Genomic DNA, 13,365 nt, shown 5'->3' on the forward strand with positions numbered 1-13,365 from the left:
GATGGTGGGGTGAATGTGTGTTTTGGCGTGCGGCAAAACACCCTTGAACCTCTCTTCTGGGACCAATGGATGGATGGTCAGTTGGCTAGCGGTTGCAGGCAAGGCAGGGAAAAGCCATTGTTGGTGAAGTGGGGCTTGGCCCCCTATCGTCCACTGCTGACGTGGGGGTTCAATCAGGGTTTGCAAAAGGAACATAGTGAAGGTCTTCAACATACAGTACCTAACCAAAAACGACCATAACCAGCTCTGCTCACTCCCGTTTCAAACATGGTTTGCTTTGGATGCTTGTTGAAATTACAAAATTTTCTCCTTTCTTCTTTCTCTTTCTCCCCTACCCCCTCTTTCGGCCTTCAATCCAATTCTTTCTGGACGAAACCACTTGTCAGAGGCATCCTAAAAGATTGTCAACCTCTCTGCACAAGTTCATCTAATTGACATGAGCATGTCAAGATCGTCTTTTGTCCCATCCCCAGGAAACTGTCAGTACCTGCCTATCTATCCGTAAATATGGTTCACGTTCCGCCACCGTTCTTTTTAGTTCTCTTCACAATCCGGGGTTGGTGGGGGTCATTGTCACGTTGATGCGATAATTATTCCACAAATGCTTTCATCGGCGGCCAGCCGAGAGCCGATCGCAAAAAAATAAAAAAATAAAAAATCCAGTGGAGCCCTGGCTATGGGTTGCCTAGCAATCGCAGCACCGGCGAATTACCGCTTATTGCCCGCATGGAATCCACCCGATCGCAATTGCAATTGGCTTGCTCGCTATTCGATGGCCCGAAGAGCCTTTCTCCCCAACTTCCCCAGACTTTTTTTGTCCAAGTGATGCATGAGCTGTCGTGTTTGTAATACTCACCACCTGCGCAAAAATGGCAAAAGTATTTGACGCCGAGGAAGGTAAGTTTGAAAGGGCTTGTTCTCTACTTTTTTTCTTCTTCTTTCATTTTCATCTAGGTGCGTAAGGTAAGGTAGGTATATTTTGTATCGGAGAACTGCCAAACGTTGGTTTTTCTTGATGGTATCCTCACGTTACTTTTGTTGAACTTTGGGTCCGACTTCGGCCTTACCGACGATCTGGCAAATGTCTGGTGTTCCCGTCCTTTGTATGGACAATAATATCCTGTAGCGCACTTGGCGCATTCGCAACCAAGATTGGGATGTGTACACGTGAAATTTGCGACCGCTTCTTCTTTTTTTTTTTTCTCGTTGCATTTATTTCTGCTCCTCAGTGTCTTTTGGCTAATATTACTTCTACTCCGCTTTTGCTCCTTCTTCCGTCGATATCAGTGGCCAAACACAACACACCCGAAAGCTGTTGGGTGATACTATACGGAGAAGTCTACGATGTCACCGACTTTGTGCCCTCTCATCCAGGTGGCTCTAGAATCATTCTCCAGCTGGCCGGTCGAGATGCCACGGAGGAGTACGACCCCGTCCACCCGCCGGGTACGCTAGAGGAAAACCTCAAGCCGGAGGCGAAGCTGGGCACCGTCGATCCCGCGAGCTTAGAACGGCTACGCAAGGCCAAGCAGGCCGAAGCAGCGGCCAATGTGACCGGGCGCACCAACGAGGGCAGTTCCGCAAACGCCGAGGAGAAGAAGCAGGCCCCACCCCCTCTGGAGACCCTGTTCAACCTCGATGAGATTGAAGAGGTCGCCAAGAAGCAGGTTTCTCGCAAGTGCTGGGCGTACTATTGGTCTGCCGGCGATGATCAGATCTCCAAGGTGCTCAATGGCCGTGTCTACCGTGATATCCTGCTGAGGCCAAGGGTATTTGTCGACTGCACCTCGTGTGATCTGTCGACCACCATGCTGGGAAACAAGGTTGGCACGCCTCTGTATGTAGCGCCTGCTGCCATGGCTCGCCTAGCTCACCCCGATGGCGAACACGGAATCGCCAAGGGAATCTCCTCGTTTGGCGGTCTGCAAATCGTCAGCAACAACGCCAGCCAAACACCGGAGCAGATTGTCGAGGGTGCGGCTCCCGGCCAGGTCTTTGGTTGGCAGTTGTACGTCCAGAATGACAGGAACAAGAACTACGCGATGCTGAAGCGCATCCATGCGCTACGCGACCACTACAAGTTTATCGTCCTCACTCTCGACGCCCCCGTGCCTGGCAAGCGGGAGCTCGACGAGAAGCAGCAATTTTTGGAATCCGGCAGTACGATATCCGCTGCGTCTGCCGGCGGTGCGCCGAAACATCCCGCCGGTGGCGGTGTCGGCCAGCAGCTGTTCTGGGGCACAGCTGCCGATTTGACCTGGACCACCACCCTCCCCTGGCTGGCCGAGCACACCGATCTACCGATAGTGTTGAAGGGAATCCAGACGCACGAGGATGCATACCTCGCCGCCCAGTACGCCGCCAAGTATGGCACAGTCAAGGCCATCATCCTATCCAACCATGGCGGTCGTGCTCTCGACACCGCCCCACCGGCAGTCCATACTCTGTTGGAGATTCGCAAGTACTGCCCCGAAGTGTTCGACCAGATCGAGGTTTGGGTCGATGGCGGTATCAAGCGTGGCACAGACGTCATAAAGGCTCTCTGCCTGGGTGCAAAGGCCGTAGGTGTTGGTCGTGCTGCTTTGTATGGCCTGGGTGCTGGTGGTTGGAAAGGTGTGGAGAGGACGTTCGAAAGTGAGTTCTTCACCATGCGAATTGCCTTGCAGGCTTTTTCTTCTTCTTCTTCTTCTTCTCCTTCTATAACGTTACTGACAAGAGAATGTTTGCAGTTCTCAATGGCGAAATGGCTACATGTATGAAGCTTTTGGGAGCAAAGACTGTTGCAGATCTCGGCCCTCACTTTGTTAGTTCCCGTCTCATCATATCGTCGGGGAGCTGTTATATCACCGCAAACCTTTTTCAGACATTAACATATATACGATCATTCTAGGTGAACTCGCGGAAGGTCGAACATGATATATATGACGGCCCGTCTGGTTTGGACTCAAAGCTATGGGCAAAGGCCAAGATCTGACGAGGATAAGACATTTGCATTGTTATACTAGAATATATAAACTGGACGGATATTGTGAGGTTGCTCAACTAAGAATGAAACAACAAGACTTATGGAATATACATAAAGGAAATTGAACTTACCCCCTACGATTCTAGTCCCGTGATAGACTGGTCAGCGTCAATTTCGAGAATTGTTCGAAATGGCAGTCTGGAACTTTGACAGTTAAGCAACAATAAGCGATTAGAGAGCCGTGGTCATTTTGTATGCTAATTAACTATTACATAGTTGCCGAATAAATCCCCCCTTTTTGCTTTTCCACACGAGGTATCTATTCTTCAGTGACTGCACCAAGAAAATCTCTGTATAACAGCAACACAAGACCCTGAGTGCGGCTCTCCACATAGGGAAGGGAAATGTGGCGCGTGCCCAAAACTTCCACTGTACGATTTGCAAGATACATGAGCTTCTGTTCGCTGGCTTGAGACTTGCTGAAGTCTGGGCAGCACCGCGATGGTGGATAAAATTCCATGGATCGTCACTGTAAGGCATGCCGAGCCTTTCAGACATTCCGATGAGGAAGTCCGAATAGGGTCGAGGTTATCCTTGGAATCCTCAATGATATGCTTAGTCCACAGTGGCTTTGGCTGATCATAGAGTGATTGAACGGGGGAACCACAGGCATAGTGGGAAGGTGGAAATGCTGCGAGCAGACTAGAATGTAGGGAGATAGAGGCTTCGTGCAGGTAGGGGAGGAGGAACATAAACATGCGATTTTTGCTTCTCAGTTGGCGTTGATTTTGGCTCTGGACAAACAGACTCAAAACAACACCAGAGTGAGAGGTCCTTTCATCGTTTCATTATGTTATCCTATTGCTTTTCAGCCTTACTACAGCCTCGTCAAGTCTTGCCATCCCGCAACCGCAATTATTCGAAAAAAAAAAGTTTCACAACCCCTGACTTACTATTCCATCTTTCCTCTCCGGAGCCAAGACCACAAAAAAAATTGTGTATCCTCAAACAGATCTTCTTCCTCCTGCTGCCTACTAGTCTCGCACCTGGAAACCGCCTATCCAATCTCCGCTCAGGATCGATCCTTCACGGCCCGGGACCCGGTGCGTGGCGCGGCAAGTGCCGACAATGATCACTTGGGACGGCGGGAACAAGACGAGATGTAGCCATTGGCTTTGATGCTGAAATCCCATTTGCATCAAGCAACAAGCTTCCGGCCTAATCGGAAAAGACCCCCGGATCTGAACAAGCCCCTAACCCAGATCCCCGACAGTAGTGGTGCAGTCAAGGCAAGAAACCGATGAATCTGTTTCCCAAGGTCGGTTCGAAAAATAAAAGAAGAAAAACTACAGTGAAACATAACAGCGTCAGTAATTCGAGCAAGAGGCCGACTGTAAGCAAGCAACCCGCCTCTGGCAAAAAAAAAAGAGTGCACCGGGGTTAGATGCAGCTCGATATTAGGGAACCCGTTCCCAAAAGCCACGTCACAGCAAAAACAAAAGTCCCACAGGTGGGCTCATCATCTAGGGCAAGTCCTGAGTAGCAAACAAACAAGAGGCTGAAATATTTTGTCAATATTTCGTATTCGGAATGTATGAGTACGAGAGGATATGTTTCGTGAGCCACAACCGCAAACGGCCCCTTAGTCATGCTTTGTGTCGGGAAACACGGCGGGCCAGAGATTTACTACAAGCGCTTATGACACAGGGCTGGTGATGACGTTAGAGGGGGTGTTTCTCTACTGTTTGCTTTCTATGTTGTTTTCTGGCATGAATATACTTCCAGGTGGGTCTCTAAGGGCGTCTGGAGCTTATATAAATGGCGTTTGGTGGTTGTTATGAGATGGGAGTTTTGATACCGCACTCGGGATGACGGCGGGTTTCTTGTTGTCCTCTGTCTCTTTTTCTTTTTGTCCGTTTGCATAAATAGTCGGAAAGTTCTCCAGCTGTAATCGTTTTCGTCTAAACACCTAAGGCAAAAATCAAAGAACACATGTGATACCAAAGATGACGTTTCCTTTTTACATGACTCTTTTTTTCTTCTCTTAGCGGTTTAGGGCTGGCGTAATAACAAACACTCCTTAACAGGGAAAATCTGGCCTTCGCAAAGTGTGGAGTAAGTGTACCGTATTAAAGCCGCCAAATACGTTCTGGGCCCCTAAGCCAAAGCCAATGGGAATAAAAATCGGTTGTGGCTATTCTTTTTGGCTCATCAGGGTGAGAGCGAATCGAAGGTCGAGCCGACAGTGCAAGTAACGAACCCGCCACCCCGCGACATTGGTCGGGTTGGCCAAACCAAGGAACACAAGTCGCTGATTGGTCCCAGGGGCCAACGACGCTTGTTCAGAAGTCCAAAAGAGGAATCCAGATCGAGGAGAAAATCAAGTGTGAAAAGACAATAGACGATTCTTTGGAAGAGTACCTAGGTTAGCAGAGGGAGCTGAAGGTACCATGCCATACGATCCGCTTATAAGTAAGTATACTTTGTGTACTTGAACAGCAACTAATATTAGAGAGTAAATCTTGGTCTAGAAGTAGGTTTAGTCAATCACCTACCTTGCCGTACACCATGACAATTGGGCCATTTATGTTACATCCATATACGCCCTATACGCCCAACCCGGAAAAGCCGGTACTGTACAGTACACACCTAGCTAGCTACCTACCTAGGTAGGTAGGACCTTGCAAGAGTTTCCCGAAACGGTCAAGCTAGTGTGGGTCAATAAATTGATCTACTTGAGAAGCTTGGCGGCAGCGGCGACTGTGTGATGTTTGCGACAGAGATCCCGCAAGCGAAAGGAAAAGATGGAAAAACACAAACAAAACAAAAGAAGATTGGATTGTTTTTTTTTTCTTTTCTTCTTGTACTGTAGATAAAAAAGACTGAAACGGTAGACAAAATTCAAATCAACCCGGATTGACATTACGCGCGGATGACGATAGTCGACCCTCGTCTCTTCTTTGATCGGATGCACTATGACAACATGCCTTGTGTCGTCCAATTCTTTACAGTTGCCGCACGCACGCCATAGCTTTTGAGGCAGAAAAAAAAGACAAGATAAACTAGCGAGGAGACGGGACTCGAAAGTAACCCGGAAATCCCGCACTGCGATTCTTGTACTGTACTTGCCCTTGTTTTTGCCAACTACATGTGCTTTGTATTTGCAGTACACCAACAAAACCCCGGAGCGACAAAGACGACAAAAATGCAGGCACCAAGCAAACAAACATTCGAGGTTCCACTCACACGAACCCCACAAGCCCGTCGCACGCATGAAAGGATTATCTTAGACTTGTTCAGCTCAAATGGGGCCCGAAATGCGATGGGCCGTTCCACCCCGGGATTTCATGTGTTTGTTTCTACGGTTATATTCTTTATCTTTATGATCAGCATCTCCTCGGTTCCCCTCATTTTCAGGACATACTCCCCCTTTTTATTATTATTTGCTACTACCTCGGGATGGACCATCAGAAATGACAAGACAGGTTTTGACAAGGAGAAAAACAAGAAGCAGCTCCAACATGAATGAGGGGAATGCGTACAAACGAGTTCAGGATTGGTCAGGTTCGATTTGTACATCACTTGCTTGCGAGCCTTGAAACAACTATGTTTTGCCAGGCCACTCTCTTGCAGTAGTAATTCCATCTTCTCGGTCCTTCTTTTTCCGTTGTTCTTTGATGTGTTGACTCGTTGTATGAATCTCTGACTACATAGTACTTGGGGCGTTAGGTGCTGCTTTTAATTAACTGTAAAAAAAAGTTACTCCCAGCAAGTCAGTTAGTCCCCATATCTTTTTTTTTTTTTTTTTTTTTTTTTTTTTGCCTCCAGCTCCTATTATTTAGTATATTGTCTCATTTTTTCCTGATTTCTTAAGATACCTCAACCCAGCTCAGGTTTCCCTCGTGTGACCTTTTGCAGCCAAAACCCCGCCTCCTGTCGAGCCTTTGCCGGGCTCCGCCGTAAATCCGGGGTGTCCCAGTATTGCAGTACCACACCAACTTCCCAATGCCTTTCCTGATCGATCTATGGCCCCGTTCAGCGTAATGATGAAAAAAAAGGGTGTGAAGGTCAGCATTAGCGCTCATTTCGATAAAGTTGCGCACAGTCTGGGGAAATAATTCCTTGGCGAGATTGGGCGAACCTGGACGGGGAATCAAAGAAATTGAAAGCTAATTTTTCTTTTCATTTTCATTTTTTTTTTTCCCACAATGATGCCCAGCCAGTCGATTGGTTGGTGGCAAATGTTCAGGTTCAGGTAAAGAAGCCGTTTTGCTGACTTGCGCAACTAAAACTAGGACTTGGGTAGAAAATACGACAGAAGCACTAGAGAAACAAACAAAAAAACGGCCTTGCAGCTCTAAAACCTTGCTTCAACTGACTAATTAGCTAATTATACCCTTACCTTACATGCTTTTGTTTCTTTTTTTGCACACGCCCAACGACTTTCTGAAGCGTTGCGCTCAGAACAGGGCTAACCGCGGATGTCCAATACAGATTTCCGACAAGGATTGAACAACCTCCTCCGTTTCCCTTGGCCACACTTGACGTCGTTTTTTGTTGCTACGGAGTAGGAATGCTACTCGAACCCTCCACCCCGTCTTGCCTATTGCATACAAAGGGCCGAGGCACATCCAGCCTCTTGGCCCCATGTGGAGATCAACAGAGATGGCACTCCGCTTGCTTCCCTTTTTTTTTTCTGGCCAGACCTTGTAGACTTTGTGTTGGTCTTTCTTCGACAAGGGCAAGAGAAAGAATAAAAAAAGAAGCAAGCCTCCCACCCCACACTATCATTTCCCTTTCCCATCCCCCTCCCAGATCCACTTACACTGCTTCTCGAGGGTTTTTTTTTTCTTCACTTCCCCTGTGATCAACAATTATTACTATCGTATTATAATTCGTCTACTTTGGGCGCCTACACCAAAGGAACCTCTCCCTCCTCTTATCCACCCCCGGAAATGCCAAGTGTGGTCCATGTGCCTCTTTAGCACCCTCTCGCTTCCGCATTTGCTCTTAATAAACTCCATCAGGGTCCTCTCCAAATCGAACTAAAAAAAAAAAAAAACCTCTTTTCTTGCCTTACACCTTTCTTTGCCCCCCTTGCATGTTCCCCAGGGCTTGGCGTACTTGAACCCTAACATCCAGTATCAAGGACAAAAGAGAAAAAAAAAACACTTCTGCGCCGGACGTACGAAAGAGAGCCCCCGGAAGACCAATAAAAAGTATAGGGAGACTCAGACAAAACAGCAAACATGTCAGACAAGGACGTCGCGCGCGAGGGCGTCGTCGCCCATGAGAATGTCAGCGGCAAGTCCAGAAAGCGCGGGTGCATTGGTCACTGTGGACGCTTCTGGTGGGCCTACCTGATAGCTCTGATTGTCATCATTGTTATTGTGGTCCCGGTCGTGTAAGTGTTTCTCTTCTTATTTTTTCTATTTTTTTATTTTTTTTCTCTCTGTTTTAAGCGGGTTGAGAAAAGTGTTGAGCCATCCGCCGAGGTGTAATTCGGATGTTGCGGGTGGTTGACACGGGGTCTTTTTCTCGCGGGAATTTGATGACCGAATAGCCGCCTGATATCATCAGACGACATGGAACGGGAGGGGGAGAGAAAAAAATCGAACCAGAAATCTTTTACTGCACACGGAAGGGTCTAGAAACCATCAGAACTAACAGAAACCCGCGCGCCCTCACCAAAAATAGAATCCTCGTGGCCGTGCCCAAGATCGCGCAGGACAAGATCAACGCGGCAGAGCTCGAGGTGCGCAGCATCAAGGCCATCAACACCAAGAGCCAAAACTTCACCATGGAGATCGACAGCGGCATCCGGACCGACGGCAAGGTCCACGCCCAGGTCGCTCCATTTGACGGAGTCATGTACCTCGAGGACTGGGCGCCGCAGAGGCCGTTTGCCAGGATCCGCTTCCCCGAGACCTCGAGCGCCGCGTACCAGGACGTCGAGGTGTCACAGTTCGTCAACATTGACGACATGGAGGCCTTCACCGTCTTCAACACGTGGCTCCTGATCAACGACACCCTGAGGGTCACCATCAAGGGCGACACCACCGTGCGGGTCAGCGGCATCGCTCGCGACTACCCCGTTGTCTTCAAGAAGACCACCACCATGTCCGGTCTGAACCTGTTCAAGGGAACCACCGTCAGCGATCCCAAGATCGTCAGCGGGAACAGCACCAGCATCAGCGGGGCTAACTTCCAGGGGAACGTTACAATTCCCAACCAGTCCTATGTGACTTTCGAAGTGGTAAGTAGTGCTTTTTTATTTTTTTACTTTCTTTTCTTTTGAATATCACCTTGAAATGGGTTCAGCCAACTTCAGACCAGAGAATCCCGTCTGAATGTCCCAAGAGATTAAGAGATGCGCTTGGGCGTGAACCGAAAAAAAAGCGCAATAAAAATGGCATCCCCAAAGTGGGAGGATCTGCATCGCACTGCATCCGGCTGCAGTTCAGAAAATCTGTCATCCTTTTTTTTTTTTTTCATTTTTTTTTCATACTAGCTGCTGACTCGGCCACCGGCTCAACAGGGTAACGCAACCTTCTTCAACTACCTTGGCGACCAGGACGTTGGCGAGGTGTACATCAACAACATGACCGTCAGGCCCGGCGACAACGTGTACCCGATGGTGGCCAAGGTCAACCAGACGGCCGTCTTGGCGGCCATGTCCAAGAAGCCGGCCTGCGATACCGGAAAGCTCACCTTTGGGCTGCGCGGAAAGAAGGTGGAGAATCACGGCCAGCCCCTGTCCTACTTTACCGACTCGCTCGCCAGCGCAAACCAGACCGTCGAGATCGACATCTCCCAAGCTCTTGGCTTCAAGATCCCCTGCTCCGAGACATAGCTGGTTATATAGGCAGAAAAAAAGGAAACAATGCTTTTTATATTAGCAGTAGCGTTGGGGGCGGCTCAGTTGAGAGGGGATACTTTTCTTCCTCTGTCATGTCTTTTCTCTCTTCCCATATCCATCCACTCATCCACTTCAACTCTTGCGCGATACCCTTTTTTGAGTGTAGGCAGTGTTGCCTCGTATCGGAGTATCTATCTAGTCTTTGACTGTATATGATTCTTGTGCCATTGCTCAGGCAGCATGCAAATGATTGCGACTGGCATTATTCTTAATAATTTTCTATAGCAGACCATCTCCTGATGTCCAAAATTCCAATGCTGTGGTCCTGTGACTTGATTCAAAGCTTTGCGACAATACTTTTTGTTGACAAATGTTATTGTGACGCAGTCGATTCAGCGAGCAAGGTGTCGATCGTGCCGGTGAAACCCCTGCGTTTGGATCATGCCCGGTGTAGAGTCGCAGGGCGCCGTCAAGCTCATTGCTAAGTAGAGGATTAGAATCATGGTGAGTTTTGAGTGTCGGCCTCCGGAGAGCGACTCGTATTGATAATCCCTCCCGCCTCAGACCAGGAACATGCCAGGATTTCGATCTTCTTGCGCAGTGATCGTGAGCTCCAGGCTTGCCGAAGCCTGCTGTCGATCACCACCACCACTCCAAGGGTCAACCCGATGATCACTGTGCAGAAGCAGGTACAAACTCGACAGCTTCCCTCCGGCCGCTTGTCCTCTCGGCCTCCTTCTGTTTCTGCACCTTCTCCTGCGCCTCCCTCAACCCGCCACGGAAAGCCCACTGCGGGAACGCCGTCGGATCCCAGAGGTCTGGCGAGAGGATGGTGATGTACTGATCCGCCATGGAATTGCCGCCAGCCGTCGCCGTGGCCGACGCCCCACCAGCCTTGGCAGCCTCCGCGGCCGTCATGGGATCCTCCAGCCCGACGAAGCCCATCAGCTTGTCCATCAGGGCCGGGTTGCGCATGGCGGCCGACTGCGCCAGACGGGCGTTGAAGTGCGTGCCCTTTTTGCGTTTCAGGTCGAGGAACGTCTCGAACTTGGCCGTAAGCGCCGGCAAGCTCCGGGGCGGGGAGCCGGGCGGGGAGGGCGGCACGTCCAGGTTCGGCACCGGCGGGAGCGTCAGGTCCCGGAGCAGCGCGCGGTTGGCCGAGTACGGAGATGCGGGCTGAGATGGTGGGACGGACGGTTCTGGCGTGGCGTCGACGTCCATCGCGGACAGGTCTTGCCCGTTTGTGGGGAGGCTGGGTCCCAGTACGGGGGCATCTTCTAGGGCCTCTGGTGGTGGAAGTTGGGGCCCGGGGGCCGGAGCGGAGGTGTCGTCCGCTTGGAATGTTTTTGTGTTGGAGTTTGACTCTATTGCCCGCATTAGTATAGAGTATCGCACGAGTGAAAATGAAACTGGGACCCGATAGGCTTCCCAGTTGACAAATTCTTAACTGACCTTGGGCATTTTTGCTTTCCGTACTTGGAGTAGGCTTGTCCTCAGGTGCAGTTATCTGATTCAAATCGGTCAGCACGTTAACGGCTGCTTCGAGGATCGACTTGGTCTGCCTATAAATTCCACTCACAGAGAAGTTGGGCTGTTCGTCTTGGACTTCTTCATCTTCGTCACTGCTCGCATACCCAACCAGGGCAGCCATGGCGTACTGTGGTTTCAAATACTCACAAGAACCAATTGACTGGAGCAGACAGTAGTGTGGCAACACAAAAGACAAACTCGGTTTTCGTATAGGTAAAAGAGTGACAAGATAACCTGATTAAAATATGAATACACGACGACTGAGATAGATAGGATAGAGTAGTCGCGTCTTTGCAGCAGGTGAGAAGGAAGGAGATCACGTGCATGATTGAATGCTTGTTCCAATGGACCTCAGCTGCGTAAGGGCCGTGCACAGCCGTACCCAAATACCACCGCTGGAACCAACGGATACCTCAGCACCCCACCCCTGCACCGGCCAAGGCAACACCTAGGACGCGAAGCAGCTGTACCTACCAACTGCTACGAACGCAGCTAAGCTACCCACCGATATTCCAAACCACCATCTCCGTATCCATCATTGCCAACATCACCAACCCAACGACTTAACATTCAATCACTGCAAGCTGCACCAAAAGGACCGCAGCATTTGAACCCCAAACAATTACGATCGCAACCGAACCCACAATCACATCATGGATCACCGACCGCAAGCATGGGGCCGTGTACGTCTTGCTAGCTACCATAACCGCCGCCCCCCTCGCTCACTTGCCTAACAATCCCAGATGGAACACAACAACTAACACTCCGCTGCTACATATGAAATAGCCTAGGGATGATGTCTATGGCGCATATGATGCTTCTTACCTCCAGACCGCCGGCCCGAAGGCAGCCACACAATCACCCGTCGTCACCGGCACCTCGGTCATTGGCCTGAAGTTCAAGGATGGAGTCGTCATAGCGGCCGACAACCTAGGTTCGTTGCACAATACGATACTCTGCCACTGTTGGCCATTCTCATAGGCTCGCTGAGAGAGCTCCAGAAAAGACCCTTAATTACTGACAAAACCACCCCTTCTACCCCCAAAAAAAAAACAGCATCCTACGGCTCTCTCGCCCGATTCTCCTCGACCCACCGCCTCCGCTCGTTCGCCAACTCATCCGTCGTCGGCTTCGGCGGCGACGTCTCGGACATGCAGTACCTCGACCGCCATCTGACGGAGCTGGCCATCGACGAGGCCTACGCCAACCCGACCGACGAGACCACGGAGGGCAGCAGCAGCGGCGGCGCCAGCAGGGACAGCTCCCTCAACGCGCAGAACCTGCACAAGTACCTGTCCAAACTGCTGTACGGCCGCCGGAACAAGTTCGACCCGCTGTGGAACCAGATATTGGTGGCCGGGCTCGACGCCGACGACAAGCCGTTCCTGGCCTCGGCCGACCTCCTCGGCACCACCTTCTCCGCCCCGGCCCTGGCCAGCGGCTACGGCAGCATGCTGGCCATCCCCATCATGCGCAGGGCCGCCGCCAGCGAGGAGGAGGCCGCCAAGCTGTCGCGGGACGAGGCCGTAGCCGTCGTCAAGGAGTGCATGAAGGTCCTTTTTTACCGCGACGCCAGGAGTTCCGACTCGTACTCGCTCGCCGTCGTCACCAAGGACGGCGTCGAGCTGAGCACCGACGAGAAGCTCGAGCAGCAGAGCTGGGCCTTTGCCGACAGGATCAAGGGCTACGGCACACAGACTGTCTGATAAGGCGGCGGGAACGTGTGTCTATTTGCTTGTTTTCTTGTCTGGTCTTGATGAGGGGCGTTGTGGTGGGAACTGCTACGGATGCAATGATGAAAAAAAACTGCGTTTCGATCTAGACATTCGTACGGCTGGACCATCTGCTAGCTTAGCAAAGCATATAAACACTGCTTTATATGTAATCCCATCACTTGAGTTCTGATGCCGCCGTGCCTGAAGGGTGGTTGATACCCCCTGACAAAGTAAATGACTAATTTTTCAGAATCTAGAATAGAAAGGCAGGGGTACTGAATGATGATAACCTTTTA

At 50.4% G+C, this 13,365-nt stretch overlaps 4 protein-coding genes across 4 annotated transcripts; 3 read left to right on the forward strand and 1 right to left on the reverse strand.

The window, feature by feature from the left end:
* The first annotated feature begins 843 nt into the window (after positions 1 to 843).
* On the forward strand, positions 844 to 3,260 carry PgNI_09011 (uncharacterized protein). The gene is made up of 4 exons (XM_031129001.1): positions 844 to 897; positions 1,288 to 2,634; positions 2,730 to 2,803; positions 2,891 to 3,260. Exons 1-4 carry the CDS (start codon positions 870 to 872, stop codon positions 2,972 to 2,974), a joined length of 1,533 nt encoding a protein of 510 aa, XP_030978662.1. The 5' UTR covers positions 844 to 869; the 3' UTR covers positions 2,975 to 3,260.
* Positions 3,261 to 7,691: 4,431 nt separating this feature from the next.
* On the forward strand, positions 7,692 to 10,965 carry PgNI_09012 (uncharacterized protein). Its single transcript, XM_031129002.1, has 3 exons — positions 7,692 to 8,369; positions 8,663 to 9,221; positions 9,504 to 10,965. Exons 1-3 carry the CDS (start codon positions 8,215 to 8,217, stop codon positions 9,816 to 9,818), a joined length of 1,029 nt encoding a protein of 342 aa, XP_030978661.1. The 5' UTR covers positions 7,692 to 8,214; the 3' UTR covers positions 9,819 to 10,965.
* Positions 10,497 to 11,610, reverse strand: PgNI_09013 (uncharacterized protein; the record flags this gene model as incomplete). Its single annotated transcript, XM_031129003.1, has 3 exons — positions 11,404 to 11,610; positions 11,277 to 11,331; positions 10,497 to 11,188 (listed from the first exon to the last, which is right to left on the reverse strand). The coding sequence occupies exons 1-3, from the start codon at positions 11,473 to 11,475 to the stop codon at positions 10,497 to 10,499; spliced, it is 819 nt and encodes a 272-aa protein (XP_030978478.1). The 5' UTR covers positions 11,476 to 11,610.
* Positions 11,611 to 11,810: 200 nt separating this feature from the next.
* Positions 11,811 to 13,350, forward strand: PgNI_09014 (uncharacterized protein). Its single transcript, XM_031129004.1, has 3 exons — positions 11,811 to 12,037; positions 12,141 to 12,288; positions 12,411 to 13,350. The coding sequence occupies exons 1-3, from the start codon at positions 12,008 to 12,010 to the stop codon at positions 13,058 to 13,060; spliced, it is 828 nt and encodes a 275-aa protein (XP_030978660.1). The 5' UTR covers positions 11,811 to 12,007; the 3' UTR covers positions 13,061 to 13,350.
* Positions 13,351 to 13,365: the final 15 nt, after the last annotated feature.

This window comes from Pyricularia grisea, assembly GCF_004355905.1.
Source record: "Pyricularia grisea strain NI907 chromosome V map unlocalized Pyricularia_grisea_NI907_Scaffold_6, whole genome shotgun sequence".
NCBI lineage: Eukaryota > Fungi > Ascomycota > Sordariomycetes > Magnaporthales > Pyriculariaceae > Pyricularia > Pyricularia grisea.

Bases quoted from the DNA above. Each gene is read 5' to 3' on its own strand.
- PgNI_09011 (XM_031129001.1), top strand. From the start codon at position 870: ATGGCAAAAGTATTTGACGCCGAGGAAG. The intron at 2,635-2,729 runs GTGAGTTCTTCA...GAATGTTTGCAG, and splicing joins TGTGGAGAGGACGTTCGAAA to TTCTCAATGGCGAAATGGCT. The intron at 2,804-2,890 runs GTTAGTTCCCGT...CGATCATTCTAG, and splicing joins CAGATCTCGGCCCTCACTTT to GTGAACTCGCGGAAGGTCGA.
- PgNI_09012 (XM_031129002.1), top strand. From the start codon at position 8,215: ATGTCAGACAAGGACGTCGCGCGCGAGGGCGTCGTCGCCCATGAGAAT. The intron at 8,370-8,662 runs GTAAGTGTTTCT...CACCAAAAATAG, and splicing joins GTTATTGTGGTCCCGGTCGT to AATCCTCGTGGCCGTGCCCA. The intron at 9,222-9,503 runs GTAAGTAGTGCT...CCGGCTCAACAG, and splicing joins CCTATGTGACTTTCGAAGTG to GGTAACGCAACCTTCTTCAA.
- PgNI_09014 (XM_031129004.1), top strand. From the start codon at position 12,008: ATGGATCACCGACCGCAAGCATGGGGCCGT. The intron at 12,038-12,140 runs GTACGTCTTGCT...CATATGAAATAG, and splicing joins GACCGCAAGCATGGGGCCGT to CCTAGGGATGATGTCTATGG. The intron at 12,289-12,410 runs GTTCGTTGCACA...AAAAAAAAACAG, and splicing joins CATAGCGGCCGACAACCTAG to CATCCTACGGCTCTCTCGCC.